The 14329-nt window shown below is 42.1% G+C and overlaps 1 protein-coding gene across 1 annotated transcript; it reads left to right on the forward strand.

Moving 5' to 3' along the window:
* Positions 1 to 10413: 10413 nt before the first annotated feature.
* Positions 10414 to 14214, forward strand: LOC125195543 (putative inactive disease susceptibility protein LOV1). Its single transcript, XM_048093681.2, has 3 exons — positions 10414 to 10537; positions 11213 to 11985; positions 12422 to 14214. The coding sequence occupies exons 2-3, from the start codon at positions 11226 to 11228 to the stop codon at positions 14158 to 14160; spliced, it is 2499 nt and encodes an 832-aa protein (XP_047949638.2). The 5' UTR covers positions 10414 to 10537; positions 11213 to 11225; the 3' UTR covers positions 14161 to 14214.
* Positions 14215 to 14329: the final 115 nt, after the last annotated feature.

Raw genomic sequence — 14329 nt, forward strand, 5'->3', positions numbered from 1 at the left:
CAGTCGAGGTGGGCTTTACTCTAAAAACTCTCTATTATTTTATCAAAATGTTGTTTGGTGTTATAAGGGTGGTTTAACTGTTATGCCATGCCTATGTTTGTTTTAATGTGATATTGGATATGCTTATACGAATTCGGGTCTGAGTATGGGCCGCAAGCCCTACCAGGCTGTGTACACGATGGGATCGGGAGCCGTCCTTGCTAGTCGCCCGATCTCGTGGGCGAAAAGTGTGGCCACACTTTCGTCGCACCATGGAATATTGTGATCGTTATTTTGATGAGAAAATGGGAGATTATTTTGACTGGCCAGTCTATGAAAATATAATTTGTGATACTCGTGATATTTCTTTTATAACTGCTTATAACTCGAGTTCACTTGGTAAGGGTGGCATAACTTATAAAACGTTTTGGCAATGAGCTCACTGAGTATTTCAAAATACTCAGCCCTGCATGTGTTTTCCTTATGTGCAGGTTGAACGATGGCGAGTGGTGGCGGGTGTTGAGCTTGTTAATTAATTAAGATGGTGGTTATGAACTTCAAGCATAGTTGTGTCTTCATACATAGCTATTCTCTCTCTTGGTCATCTTCCGCTGAATTTTGATACACTTTGGAATTTGTTTTTGGAACCTTTGCATCTTGCCTTCAGTTTGAGGCCTTAGCCTTTTCTTGTGATTTAGTCTTGGATATTTCGTCGTACTCTTCAGATGTTTTGATCGTTATTTATGATACCTTCCTTCTTCTTTTAAACTCCTAGGTTAAGTTATTGTTTTAAATACTCTGATACTTCTTTCTAATCTTTTGGTCAACACTCTTTGAATGAAACCCTAGCCTATGTTTACTTCTTTGGAGTCTATTTGGGTAGCAGCCGCCGCATTTATTGTACCCTAGGAGGGCGGGCTGTTACAGTTGGTATCAGAGCCTCAGTTTCTTTCCGCTCTGTACCCAAGAGTCTTTTCGAAAGTCTAAGTTGTCCTTGTAATCTTTTGTTAATAAACTGAATACGGAAAGGTTCAACACCGCGACTCGTCTCGTTCAACCACGAAGAAAGAGGTACAAATATTTCTATGATTGAAACTTTATGCTCTTGGAAATTTTGGTTGAAAGTGTTATTTTTGTGAGAAGCATGCCTTAAGTTTGAGAATATTGTTGTGCTTGTGAAGCGATGCTTCTTAAATGATGAACCCTATGAGCTTGGAGATATTATGAATGTGAAGCGATGCTTCTTGAATGGTGAATTGTTGAGTGTTGTATGAGAACTTGTGAGAATTTTGAAATGCGAATGTGATTGCATGAGATTATGTTGAAATGTTGCGATACTTAGACTTGGACTTTGAACCTAGCATGCCTTAGCTATACGATCACAGCGGTTGTACCAACAATAGAAACGCGGAATGACTAGTATAAGGCCGTTAGTGTATATGGGGATTCGACGAAACGCGAATGGAGAACGCACGAATAGTTATCTTAAGGACGAGAACCTTGGACGCAACGCTTTGAACCATCACCTTTTGACTTTTATACACTTTCGCAGCACCATTTGAGATCACCCACTTTCTATCCTTTTCCACCTTTTGTGACGGTGCTGACTTGTTCCTTTTCCCCTTTTGTAGATGGTTCAACCATATCATGCTCTTATGCGTCACCGCTACGCCAAGAATAGGAACTTTCCGGTAGAATGCTATAGAGAGCTGGAATGGGACGAAGAGCAGTTCCTCTTGAACTTCGTCACCGATTTCTACGGTCATTGGCTGGACGCTTACGCGTACGGAACTACCCATCACGAGGGAATCATGCGACTTATCCATATACTACCTTCCCCTTGGAGTGAGTGGACCGCTCAAGCCTCAGTATCCTACACTTGGTTTAGCCCGCCCAAATACACGCCTCGAGGAGATTTCGTCGGCCTAATAGGAGTCTTACTTCCGGCCATGTCTGCCGCCGTTGACGGACCTCCACTCCATCCGCCAACGCAAAGGTACTCGCCAGGAGCAGAACGTCGGATGAAGTATCGCGACGATGAGGAGCCGCACGTTGCTCGCGTTCCCCGTAGAAGGATCCTTAGGATGCGCGTTTTGGCCCCTCGAAGGATCATAAGAGAGGCCGAAGAGATTCTTACTTCGACCCCTTCGCCCCTAAACGACGAGAAGAAAGACGAGGAGATGGGATCATTCGAGAGAGGAGAGGAGTTCGAACGCGGAGAGTGTCGGAGAGTCGGGAGAACCCGAAGAGGACGAGTGCGGAGATGTCTAGTGCCCAAATGGAAATTTTGTTTTTTTTCCTTTCCCCATGTTTTTGAGTTCTAGAACTCCTATTTATGTTGTTATTTTCTTTCGTGATTGTATCGCTCTTTTCCATTCATTCTACCAAGACCTTTTGAGACCGCTTTTCGAAAATTTAATGGGGAATGCGTACCTTTCATTCTATAATCTGGCGAAGAGCCGTCTTCACTCTTTTCTATCCTTATCGCATGAATATAATTGTTCGCTCTATTGTCTTCCAAGTGATTTCCGCCTTATGGTGCAACCTTATTATGTTCTCTTTTGCACGACAAATTTCCTTACAACTTTTTTTTGTGTGTGTGGTCTTTCTTTAGACCCTACTTGTGAATGAGTTAAAAATTTCTTTTTCTTTCCTTTCAAAGTACCCTAACGCTACCTTGAGGTTTAAATAAGTGCGCTAACAACTCGAGAGTGATAAATCAGAATGCCGCCTAGACGCAACTTGAGGAACGAGGAACCTGCCTCCCAGGCTTCGGTAGAAGAAAGTGTGACGCAACCTAGGCCGCCGTCACCACCACCTCCACCACCACCACGAGTAGATAGGGAAGTCGTGAAGCTGTTCCTTGACCAAAAGCCTCCTACCTTCGACGGGATTGGTGAACCCGCAAAAGCTGAAACTTGGATACGTGCCTTAGAACGCATCTTCAAGATCTTAGTGTGCAACGATGCGGAGAAGATGATCTGTGTGACGCATCAGCTGACCGGATCCGCCGATTTCTGGTGGGATACCAAGCTAAAGACCATGCCCCAGGATCGCATAGACGAGATGACTTGGGAAGAATTCAAGACTGAAGTTTACGACAAATACGTACTCAAGAGTTACCGCAAGGCGAAAGCCGCCGAGTTTCACAACCTCACCCAGGGACGTCTGTCCGTAACCGAGTACAACCGCGCACTTTGTGACATGACCCGTTATGCGCCTGAACAGACCGACACCGATGAGAAGCTGGCCGATAAGTTTCGTGAGGGCCTTAGGCACGAGATTAGGATGGCATTGGCAGTCCGTGGAACCCTTACGTACGCCGAGGCGTTAGCCCTCGCACTCGATGTAGAGGCAGCAATGCCAAAGGAGAGGAGCACGGGGAACACCGCCATGACCTTACCCCCGCCACGTCCTAACCATGATAAGAGGAGATGGGAGGAGAGTAGGACTCACTATGACAATAAACGATACCGCCCCGCTCAGAACAGGCCGCCGTACGGAGGAGGACAAACTTCGTTCAATACGAGAAGCGACCCCCGTGCCAGACCACCACAGTGTAACGTTTGCGCCAAGTACCATTTCGGGCAGTTTAGAGGACCGAACTCGAATAGGTGCTTCAACTGTGGAGGGAACGGTCATTTCTCTAGTGAGTGTCCGAGTAGGAACGTAGGAACCGGGTCGAGGCAGAACCATCAGAGTTTCCGTCAGCAGCCGAGGGCGCCACCTACAGGCTCGGGAGCAAACCAGAATCAGCCACTGCGGCTGCAGCAACCTGTCCACCCAAGACTTCCCGCCCCGGCTAAAGCGTACGCCATTAGTCAGAAGCAGCCCACGATCGAGCAAGGAAAGCCCGAGAGTGGAAATCTAGCAGGTATAGGCGAAATCCTCAATACCCCTATTGTTGTTTTGTTTGACACGGGCGCATCTCATTCGTTCATCTCTGAGTTATGTGTGCATACCTTAAGTTTGCCTACTAGGAAGTCTGAACTTAGGATGATGGTGTCCTCATCAGTAGGAGGGATAGTAGAGATTTCCCGTTTTTGCACGAACATAGAAATCACGCTAGGAGAGCTTAAACTAGTTGCCTACGATCTGCGAGTTATAGCGATGAGAGACGTTGACGTAATCTTAGGAATGGATTGGTTAACCGCGAACTTTGCGACGATTCGCTGTAAGGAGAGGCTAATAACCCTACAAGCCCCGGGAATGGAACCCGCCGTGTACCACGGAATCGCGATGAACCGACGAATCGCTATAGTCTCCGCGTTACAAGCCACCGCCATGTTAAAGAAAGGACGCCCGGCCTACCTTGTCTATCTCCACGGAGAAGAGAAGGAGGAAGCGAGGCTTGAAGACGTTGCTGTCGTACGAGATTTTCCGGACGTTTTTCCCGAGGAATTACCTGGACCGCCGCCGCCAGATAGGCAGTTAGAGTTTACGATCGATCTCGAACCTGGAGCCGCACCCGTATCGAAGGCACCATACCGCATGGCGCCTAAGGAGTTAGAGGAATTAAAGATTCAGCTTCAAGAGCTCATAGACTTAGGTTTCGTTAGGCCCAGTGTTTCGCCGTGGGACGCACCGGTGCTCTTCGTTAAGAAGAAAGATGGGTCAATGAGAATGTGTATCGACTATAGAGAGTTGAACAAATTGACCCTCAAGAACAAGTACCCTTTGCCGAGGATAGATGACCTGTTCGACCAACTTCGAGGAGCTGGAGTGTTCTCTAAGATGGATTTGAAGTCCGGATACCACCAGCTGAAAGTGCGAAAGGAGGATATCCCCAAAACCGCATTCCGTACCAGATATGGTCACTATGAGTTCGTCATGATGCCGTTCGGTCTGACGAATGCCCCAGCCGTGTTTATGGACTTGATGAACCGAGTTTTCCACCCGTACCTAGATACGTTCGTCTTAGTATTCCTAGATGATATCTTAGTCTACTCGAAGGACGAGAAGGAGCACGCAGAGCACCTGCGAATCGCGCTGGAGACGTTGAGGAAGGAGAAGCTGTACGCCAAATTCAGCAAGTGTGAATTCTGGCTGAAGGAAGTCAACTTTTTAGGGCACATCGTGTCAGCAGAAGGAATCCGAGTGGACCCCGCCAAGGTCGAGGCGGTGCAACTGTGGAAGTCGCCGTCGACGCCAAACGAGATTCGGAGTTTCCTGGGTTTGGCAGGATACTACCAGAGGTTCATAGAAGGATTCTCTAAGATAGCGAGACCAATGACCCAGCAGCTCAAGAAAGGAATCAAGGTGAACTGGACGCCGGAGTGTGAAGTGAGCTTCCAACTTTTGAAGGAGAAACGGACCACCGCACCAGTGTTAGCTGTGCCAAAGCTTGGAGTGAACTACGTAGTTTACACCGACGCTTCGAAAGTCGGATTAGGATGCGTGTTGATGCAGAACAACAAGGTGATCGCTTACGCGTCACGACAGTTGAAACCGCACGAGTTGAACTACCTCACCCACGATTTAGAGTTAGCCGCAGTAGTGCATGCCCTAAAGATTTGGAGGCACCATCTCTACGGAGTTAGGTGTGAAATCTTTACGGGTCATAAGAGCTTGAAGTACTTTTTCGAGCAAAAGGACCTGAACATGCGACAACGGAGATGGCTCGAGCTAGTGAAGGACTACGATTGTGGCATCAACTATCACCCCGGCAAGGCAAACGTAGTAGCAGATGCTTTAAGCCGTAGAGACCATTCGCAACTCGCCGTTTTTCTGACAGAAGAGAAAGGCTTAGTACGAGAGTTGAGTAAGTTGCGGATAAAAGTAGTTAGGACACCCGAAACTGTAGAAGGCCGAATCTCCGTGTTAGTAGTAGAACCTGATCTAAGAACGAGGATCGTTGCAACACAACGACTAGATGTGAGATTAGAGGAGATTCGAGTCGAAGTGAGAACCGGTGAATCCGGAAATTTTAGTGAGGCTTCCGACAACGCACTCACCTTTGAAGGGAGACTGTGCGTGTCGAACGACGAAGGACTTAGGAACGAGATCATGAGCGAAGCCCACGAAACCCCATACACTGCTCACCCCGGGAGCACAAAGATGTACCAGGATCTGAAGAAGTCCTTTTGGTGGAACGGCATGAAGAGAGTTGTTGCAACTTTCGTGGAGCGCTGCTTAGCCTGCCAACAGGTGAAAGCCCTACACCAACGACCGTACGGGAAGCTACAACCGCTCGAGATCCCCGAGTGGAAATGGGAGCACGTCGCTATGGACTTCATGACGGCATTGCCGAAGACCCTCAAAGGGAACACCGCGATCTGGGTGATCATAGATCGACTTACCAAGAGTGCGCATTTCATACCAATCCCCGTAACCCATGGATCGAATAGGCTATCTCGGAACGTCTGATCGTGACCCGAAGTTTACCTCGAAATTTTGGATTAGCCTACAACGCGAGCTTGGAACACGCTTAAACTTTAGCACCGCTTTTCACCCCCAGTCCGATGGACAATCCGAAAGAACGATACAAACTCTCGAGGATATGCTAAGAGCCGTGGTGCTCGACCGAGGCGGAAGTTGGGAGACCGCACTCCCTTTGATCGAGTTCGCCTAAAACAACAGCTTTCAAGCAACGATCGGCATGGCGCCATATGAAGCACTTTATGGGAGAAAGTGTAGATCTCCGCTCTACTGGGATAAAGTTGGCGAACAAAGAGCGCTTGGACTCGATGTAGTCGAAGAAATGGTCGAAATCGTTCGACAGATTCGCGCGCGAATGAAAGAAGCTCAGGACAGACAGAAGTCGTACGCCGACATTCGACGGACGGACTTACAGTTCCACGCTGGTGATAAAGTTTTCCTCAAAATCGAAAGGGATAACGCGTTTTGGAGTTAAAGGCAAACTGAAACCGCGTTTTATAGGGCCGTATGAAATTCTAGAAGGAGTAGGACCCGTAGCTTATCGTTTAGCGTTGCCGCCCAGCCTTGGGAATGTGCACAACGTTTTTCATGTGTCGCAATTGCGAAAATACGTGTTCGATCCGAAGCATGTGATTCATTACGAGGATATTGCTGTGAGCGCGGATCTGAGCTACGAGGAGCAACCCCAGTTAGTCTTAGATCGAAAGGTCCAAACCTTGTATTATTGTTTCATTCATCCACAAATATTTCATATCCATAACCACAAGCGTAGATGAAATTCTCGATGCTGTGCAGGCTTTAAGCATATTGAAAGCTTCTCTAACATCGAATTCTGCTTTGATCAACGGCCTGCTGAATCACATATCAAGCAAGCAATCAAAGCAAGAAAGGTGAGTCCAATCACAAGGTCTTTTATAAGCAGTTTGGTCCTTGCATTTTCTACTCTTTTTGTAACATCTCGGAATTTAGAACCCTAATTTTAGAGCCCTAGAATTTATTGTTGATGGCGTGGAGTCGTGAATGCATTTATTGCATGTGATGCTATGGCCAAAGTGAATCTAGGGTTTTGCGTTGAAAGTTTGAAAAGTCAAACTTATTAATTTCATGATGTGGCATGTGACTTATTAAATTATGAGATTATGTGGTAAATTAATTGTCTAAGGGTGAGTGAGAATATTAGAGAAAATTTCCATAAATGCTTGTCACCCTAATTCTTGAGATTTTCGACCCCCATGAATTTTTGAGGAAGAAATTCTATTTTTCCGGATTTAATTTAATTCTTGGGATATTTATCCAAATTAAATCCAAGACCCAAATATTTCCTTTTGAAGAGAGAAAAATCGAGCCCCTTTGTTTCTTGGTGATTTTCGAAAATCACCTATTGTGGGAAGGAAGGAATTATTTTATTTTAGTTAATCCCTTACTTGAGTTCCTTCCATACCTAGAATTCAATTATTCTACCAAATCTTTCCATACTTCAAGAGATCTTGCCTTACCTTATTCTAGGCAATATTTGAAAATCCATGCCTTATTTAAATAGGCATAAGGACGCCTATTACCATCCCAAGTTGGGAGAATCCTTATTTTTATTTTGCTCCGTGATATTTTATTCTACTCCGTAAAATATACCAAAACAAAGCCTTGGCTATTTTGAGAGCCTAATTTTCGAAAACTAGGGAGATTTGCCCTAGGATCTATTTTTGTTAATTATTCTTCTCTACTTCACAATATTATTTTAATTATTGTGTAGAATAAAATCTTACCAAATATGCTATTCTAATTACCTAAAGATCTTGTTGAGCACTATAAATAAGAGAAGACCCCAACCCTAGACCCCAAAATTTTCGGCCCCCACCATTCTTCACTCTCTCCAATTTATCTTCTTCCACACACCAATATTTTGTCATCCTTTGAGAAGAATTTAGAGTTTGAACGCCAAGATTCTTGAAGAACCAAGTCTCTACTTTGTTTCTACCGATTGTTTTTCTCTAAAAAGGTATTTTGTTTATGAGTTCTTCTTATTATTCTTCTTCTTCTTCTTCTTTTTCTTCTTCTAACCGATTGATCGATCTTCTTGAACCCTCATGCATTTTGGTTGAGTGAGAGAGATAAAAGGGGTGTGGGAATATGTATGTGTGTGTGTCGTGTATGTGTGTGCGGCGTGTGTGTGTGTGACGTGTGGTGTGTGTGTGTTGTGTTGTGTAGAGTGTGTTTGATGGTTAAATATTCTTGTGTGATGAATATGATCTTGATTAATTAGTAATGATAAGATAAATAAATGGAAGAGGAAAAAGGAGTATTGAGACATGCATGAGTAAGAGTAGTATTGAACCTAATTTGTGATATGTGCCTATGTGATTAAAAGGTGAAACTTTGGTTGCGAAGCCGGATAACGGAAAAGCGAAACTACTTGAAAACTAAGCAGTCGAGGTGGGCTTTACTCTAAAAACTCTCTATTATTTTATCAAAATGTTGTTTGGTGTTATAAGGGTGGTTTAACTGTTATGCCATGCCTATGTTTGTTTTAATGTGATATTGGATATGCTTATACGAATTCGGGTCTGAGTATGGGCCGCAAGCCCTACCAGGCTGTGTACACGATGGGATCGGGAGCCGTCCTTGCTAGTCGCCCGGTCTCGTGGGCGAAAAGTGTGGCCACACTTTCGTCGCACCATGGAATATTGTGATCGTTATTTTGATGAGAAAATGAGAGATTATTTTGACTGGCCAGTCTATGAAAATATAATTTGTGATACTCGTGATATTTCTTTTATAACTGCTTAAAACTCGAGTTCACTTGGTAAGGGTGGCATAACTTATAAAACGTTTTGGCAATGAGCTCACTGAGTATTTCAAAATACTCAGCCCTGCATGTGTTTTCCTTATGTGCAGGTTGAACGATGGCGAGTGGTGGCGGGTGTTGAGCTTGTTAATTAATTAAGATGGTGGTTATGAACTTCAAGCATAGTTGTGTCTTCATACATAGCTATTCTTTCTCTTGGTCGTCTTCCGCTGAATTTTTATACACTTTGGAATTTGTTTTTGGAACCTTTGCATCTTGCCTTCAGTTTGAGGCCTTAGCCTTTTCTTGTGATTTAGTCTTGGATATTTCGTCATACTCTTCAGATGTTTTGATCGTTATTTATAATACCTTCCTTCTTCTTTTAAACTCCTAGGTTAAGTTATTGTTTTAAATACTCTGATACTTATTTCTAATCTTTTGGTCAACACTCTTTGAATGAAACCCTAGCCTATGTTTACTTCTCCACTGTTACTTTGACTAACCATATTTGCACATAATAATAATAATAATAATAATAATAATAATAATAATAATAATAATAATAATAATATAAATCAGTATCTAATAATTTTTCAGAGTTTGAAGAAGACTGCAAAGTTAGAAAGTTACTATTACTCTGATTTACAGTTTTTAGGAGTATTATTTGCATGTAAGAAGTAATATAGTGATCTTATAAAAGATTTATTAATTATTTAAATTTACATAAATAAATAAAAAGGAATTGATCCTAGTTTACAGTGCAGTCAAAACAAATTGATAACAATAGTAAAAGGGTGAATCAACTTGTCTCCTTGTATTATTATAATTGCCTAATAAGCCATGCTATTCAATTAATGAAGCATATGAGTAAGTTCAAAATGGTAACAACCAAACTTAGCAAGAAGATAAGGAAATACTAGTTGATACTATTCCATTAAGAACTTCAATTGGGCATTAATATACCCTTATCAGAAGCATATTATAAATTGATTCATTACACATCAACAAATTAATTAAGATTTTCTTGAGTATAATTATTTAATCGAAATTTGAAAGTCTCCTCTAATTATAATTATACTGGATTAGGTGTGACAATCATCTTATTTTATATATGACCATTATAAATTTGACTGTCCATTAATTGCGCCATCGAAATACGTAAACAGATTTATTAATTGCGTCTAGGAAATGATGATTTAAGTAATTTATTAGGATTATTATAGTCTAAGCCAGCTGCACTATTTGTTTTACTCCATTTTTTTTTTAATTTCTCCATTTGATCCTAATCAGCTTGACCATATTAAGTCAATGAATTTGTTGCTCAAGTCCCTTCATATCGTTCAAATCACTATAGGGAAAGGTTGAATCGGAAAATCGAATCCAGATTAATTTCAAAAGGTACTTTCTTTAATTTCTTTGAATAGTTTCATAATTCACATGTTTATGCTGTTTTATTTGAAATTTTGAATTCATCTGCTTCATAAAATTGCAAAAAGCTTGGGTGAAATGGCTTAAGAAGATTTACTAAGTTCAATTACATTGAAATCTTAACTAGAATAGACACAAAGAGGTTAAAAGCTTTTTAGATTTGGGAAATTCCTTTTTCCCCATTTTGAGAAATTGATTCTTCAAACTTTTGGATCTGAATCGGATCTAAATTTCTAAGGATTCATTTGGTTCACACTTGGTTACTTATGACCCGATGTCATGTTTATTCTTATCTCTTTTTCTATTGTTATTTCTCTCGAAAACTTGGGCGCGATACTGTATCTCGACCCGTCTTTGCATTGCTAATATTACAATCCTAGATAAAGTCTATTTTGACTTATCTCATATCTAGATTATCTTGTCTAATGTATCGAACACCCCTAATAGCAATATTCTTGAGCTACAAACAAGTCCTAGGGAAGGTAATAACTGATCTTGGATCGGTCCGAATCTGCTGAGCCGGATTCATTTTTGGAACGAGATTTAAATTGATAATATACGGACATTTATTACTCCCTCCGTGTCCCATTACAGTTGGAGCATTTCTATTTTGCACGGAAAATCTTACACTTTTCGCAATTGCAGTTTGCCCTGAAACATGTCGGAGGCAATCATCTTAGGAGCAATACGAAAACTGGAGACTGTTCTCGTTGAGAATCCGACTATAAACACACATCACGAGTGGGTCCTGAAAGGGATAATAAGTGAGATGAGAACGATGTTGGCTTTCTTGAAAGACGAGGAATCAAGTGAAAGGACTAGGCTGAGTCATTTGCTTGCTGACTTTGCCGAGATGGCTCAAGTTATCGCGGACCTCACAAGAGACTTTGGGCATTACTTTTACTACTTTGAAGACAAAAAATCCCTGGACTTGCTGAGGAAGATGAAAATGCGGATGATGGAGTTTGGAGTTGGTGAGGCGGTGAGTGGTTCACAAAGTGCGGGAGAAGAAGGTGTCGTGGTGGGCTTGGAGAAAGACGTGCAGCAGCTTATTGGTAGAGTGATTCTTAATGAGAACACGGGCCTTGTGACCTCGTGTATCAAAGGCATGCTAGGTGTTGGAAAGACAACTCTTGCGAGACAAGTGTACAACCACACGGCCATCGCTGGAAAATTCAAGCACCGCGCTTGGATAAGCATTTCTAGTTACACAAGTGTAAAGGAAGTGCTGGTGGAACTGATACAGCAGTTGGTGGAACTTGATGGAGATTCGTTGTTGGCGGAGGAAATGGACAACAGGAGCCTGCAAAAGATGCTTCTCCAACACCTGCAAGGAAAGACATATTTCATAGTACTTGACAACTTGCTGCCAGAAATGCGCTTGCAATCCTTCTTGGATGGACTTCCGGCCAACAAAGGTATATTGGCCTTTAATTATTCTCTATCTTATTCACATTTATGTAGGAATAGAAATGAAAATTGAAATGCTTTTACATGGCAAGAAATCTTGATAAGTTTGTCTCGTCGCACATAAAATGTTATCATGGGGGTGCTATATTGCTTACTTTTAAGTTGCTAATTCTGCCAACTCATAACTTTTTAAGTTGCTAACTCATCAACGCAGTGTATTGAAATGTCAGCAAAATTATGTGTTGACATTTTAATGTCATCGGGTTGATATTTTTAATACACCGCGTTGATGAGTTAGCAACTTAAGAAAGTTAGCAATTGATCACACCTCACGTTATTATTTTAGATATATAACAAATTGTAGATATCGCCGTCAACCACAGACTTAATGATCATTTGAGTCTCTCTTTTGCCATTAATTGTTGTTAACTTGCATGTAATCAGGTCATGGAAGTAGGTTGTTGTTCACAAGTCGCTATCAGATTAGAACAGCGTACGTCTACTATACTCATGAGATGAAAGTTTTGGATTCTGATAAGAGCTGGAAATTGTTTCTGAAAACATTCGATAAATTTACAAGTGATGATAACAACTTCTCAAAGGAGTTGGAGAGGAAGGGTAAAGAGATGTTGAAGAAATGTGGGGGTTTGCCTATAGCTATAATAGATGTTGCAAGGCAGAAAGCAAAGCAAAGACTTTCAGGGATTGAATGGGAAGAACTTTTTGATTCAGTCGATTTGAGTGAATCGTTGAAGTTATTGGAACCGATGTATAATAGCTTGGATGAACAACTCAAGTTGTGTTTCTTGCACATGTCTCTTTTTAAAGAGAATGCAATAATGAGGAACGAAAAGTTGGAACAGATTTGGGCTATAAGTGGATTAGACACACGAAGCGATGTGACTATTACGTATGATTTGGCTAGTCACTCCATTATTGAAGGCGTGAACAAGCGCTCGTTTTACCTTGAAACAAGCAAGTGTCGCCTCAATCCTCTTTTACACATGGTATCCATCAAAAAAGCGGAGGAGGAGATTGGCTTTGAAATCGTAAGGGGGAATGGAAATAATCGACCTTCTCAGAATCCTCACCATCGTGTTATCCACTGTGGCAGAGACTTGTTTAATCACTCCACGAATCAAGAAAAACTTCTTGTTTCTCTCATCTTCCATGGAGGCGGTCGCTACTTGGACGATGCTAGCCAGTCTTATTGGAAGAATTTTGAACTCCTAAAGATACTCGACATGGAAGATTTTGGGGTGAAGATTTTATTAGAATCTATCGGCGAATTGATTGAGTTAAGGTATTTGGGATTGAGAAACAACTACATAAAAGAGATCCCACACTCGTTGAAGGGTTTGAAAAAGCTTGAAGTTCTCGATATAGATCTAAACTTTATGGTGGAGGTGCCAGATATTATCAAGGAAATGGGTAGCCTTCGTCATCTCTACATGTTTGATGTGATTCACCAGGAGCCTTTGAAAGTAGACGTGCTACAAAATCTCGAGAGCCTAACCTACATCTCGATTTATGATTGGACATATGAGGCCTCAAGCTTGGAGGCCTTGACCCGCCTTCGAAAACTAGGGATTCAGGACATGGATGAAAACTCAGATGCTGGCAAGCTCTTTCCATCACTAGCTAAGTTGGAGAGACTTCAGCACCTTATCTTCAAAGGGTTTCGTTTTAGAAGCATGTCGTGTTTGGAGGAGATTGATGTTCTTAAACGACTTCGTGCATTCAAATTGGATGGTCTCCTATCTAAGCTACCAAGTGCCGATAATTTCCCTCAATATATTACTTTCTTGGCTTTGGTAAATACGTGTCTTGCCGATGACCCCATGCCAGTACTAGAGAAGGTTCCTGATCTACGGCACCTCAAACTGCGGAATGCATACACTGGTCGAACAATGGTGATCCAGTACAACGGGTTTCAAAGGCTTGAAGTCATGTGCATCGGTCAGTTGTGGAATCTAAGAAACATACAAGTTGGAGAAGGTGGAATGCCGAATGTCAACCAACTAGAAATCAAGAATTGTCCATATCTTGAGGCCCTTCCAGAAGAAATTGGGTCGATGAAGCATTTGAGGAAGTTTAAAATGGTAACAGTCAAACGCATTGCAACAAAAATTAGAAATTCGGAGTTAATCTCCAAAATAGTGGAAGTGGATATCAGTCCATAATTTGAAGTTCATATACATTTATTAGCATTTGGATGGATGCTAATTTTTTTTCAATCCTTCTTTTTCTCTTTTTTTTCACCCACAAACTATCTGTACAACCGTAACTATATGGTTGGTCATGCTGAAGTTGGCTGAGATTAAGTAATTTCAAATGTATGTGGTTGAGACG

This window comes from Salvia hispanica, chromosome 4 (assembly GCF_029641045.1).
Source record: "Salvia hispanica isolate PSC_SH4W2 chromosome 4, Shi_PSC_v1, whole genome shotgun sequence".
NCBI classification, from domain to species: Eukaryota; Viridiplantae; Streptophyta; class Magnoliopsida; order Lamiales; family Lamiaceae; genus Salvia; species Salvia hispanica.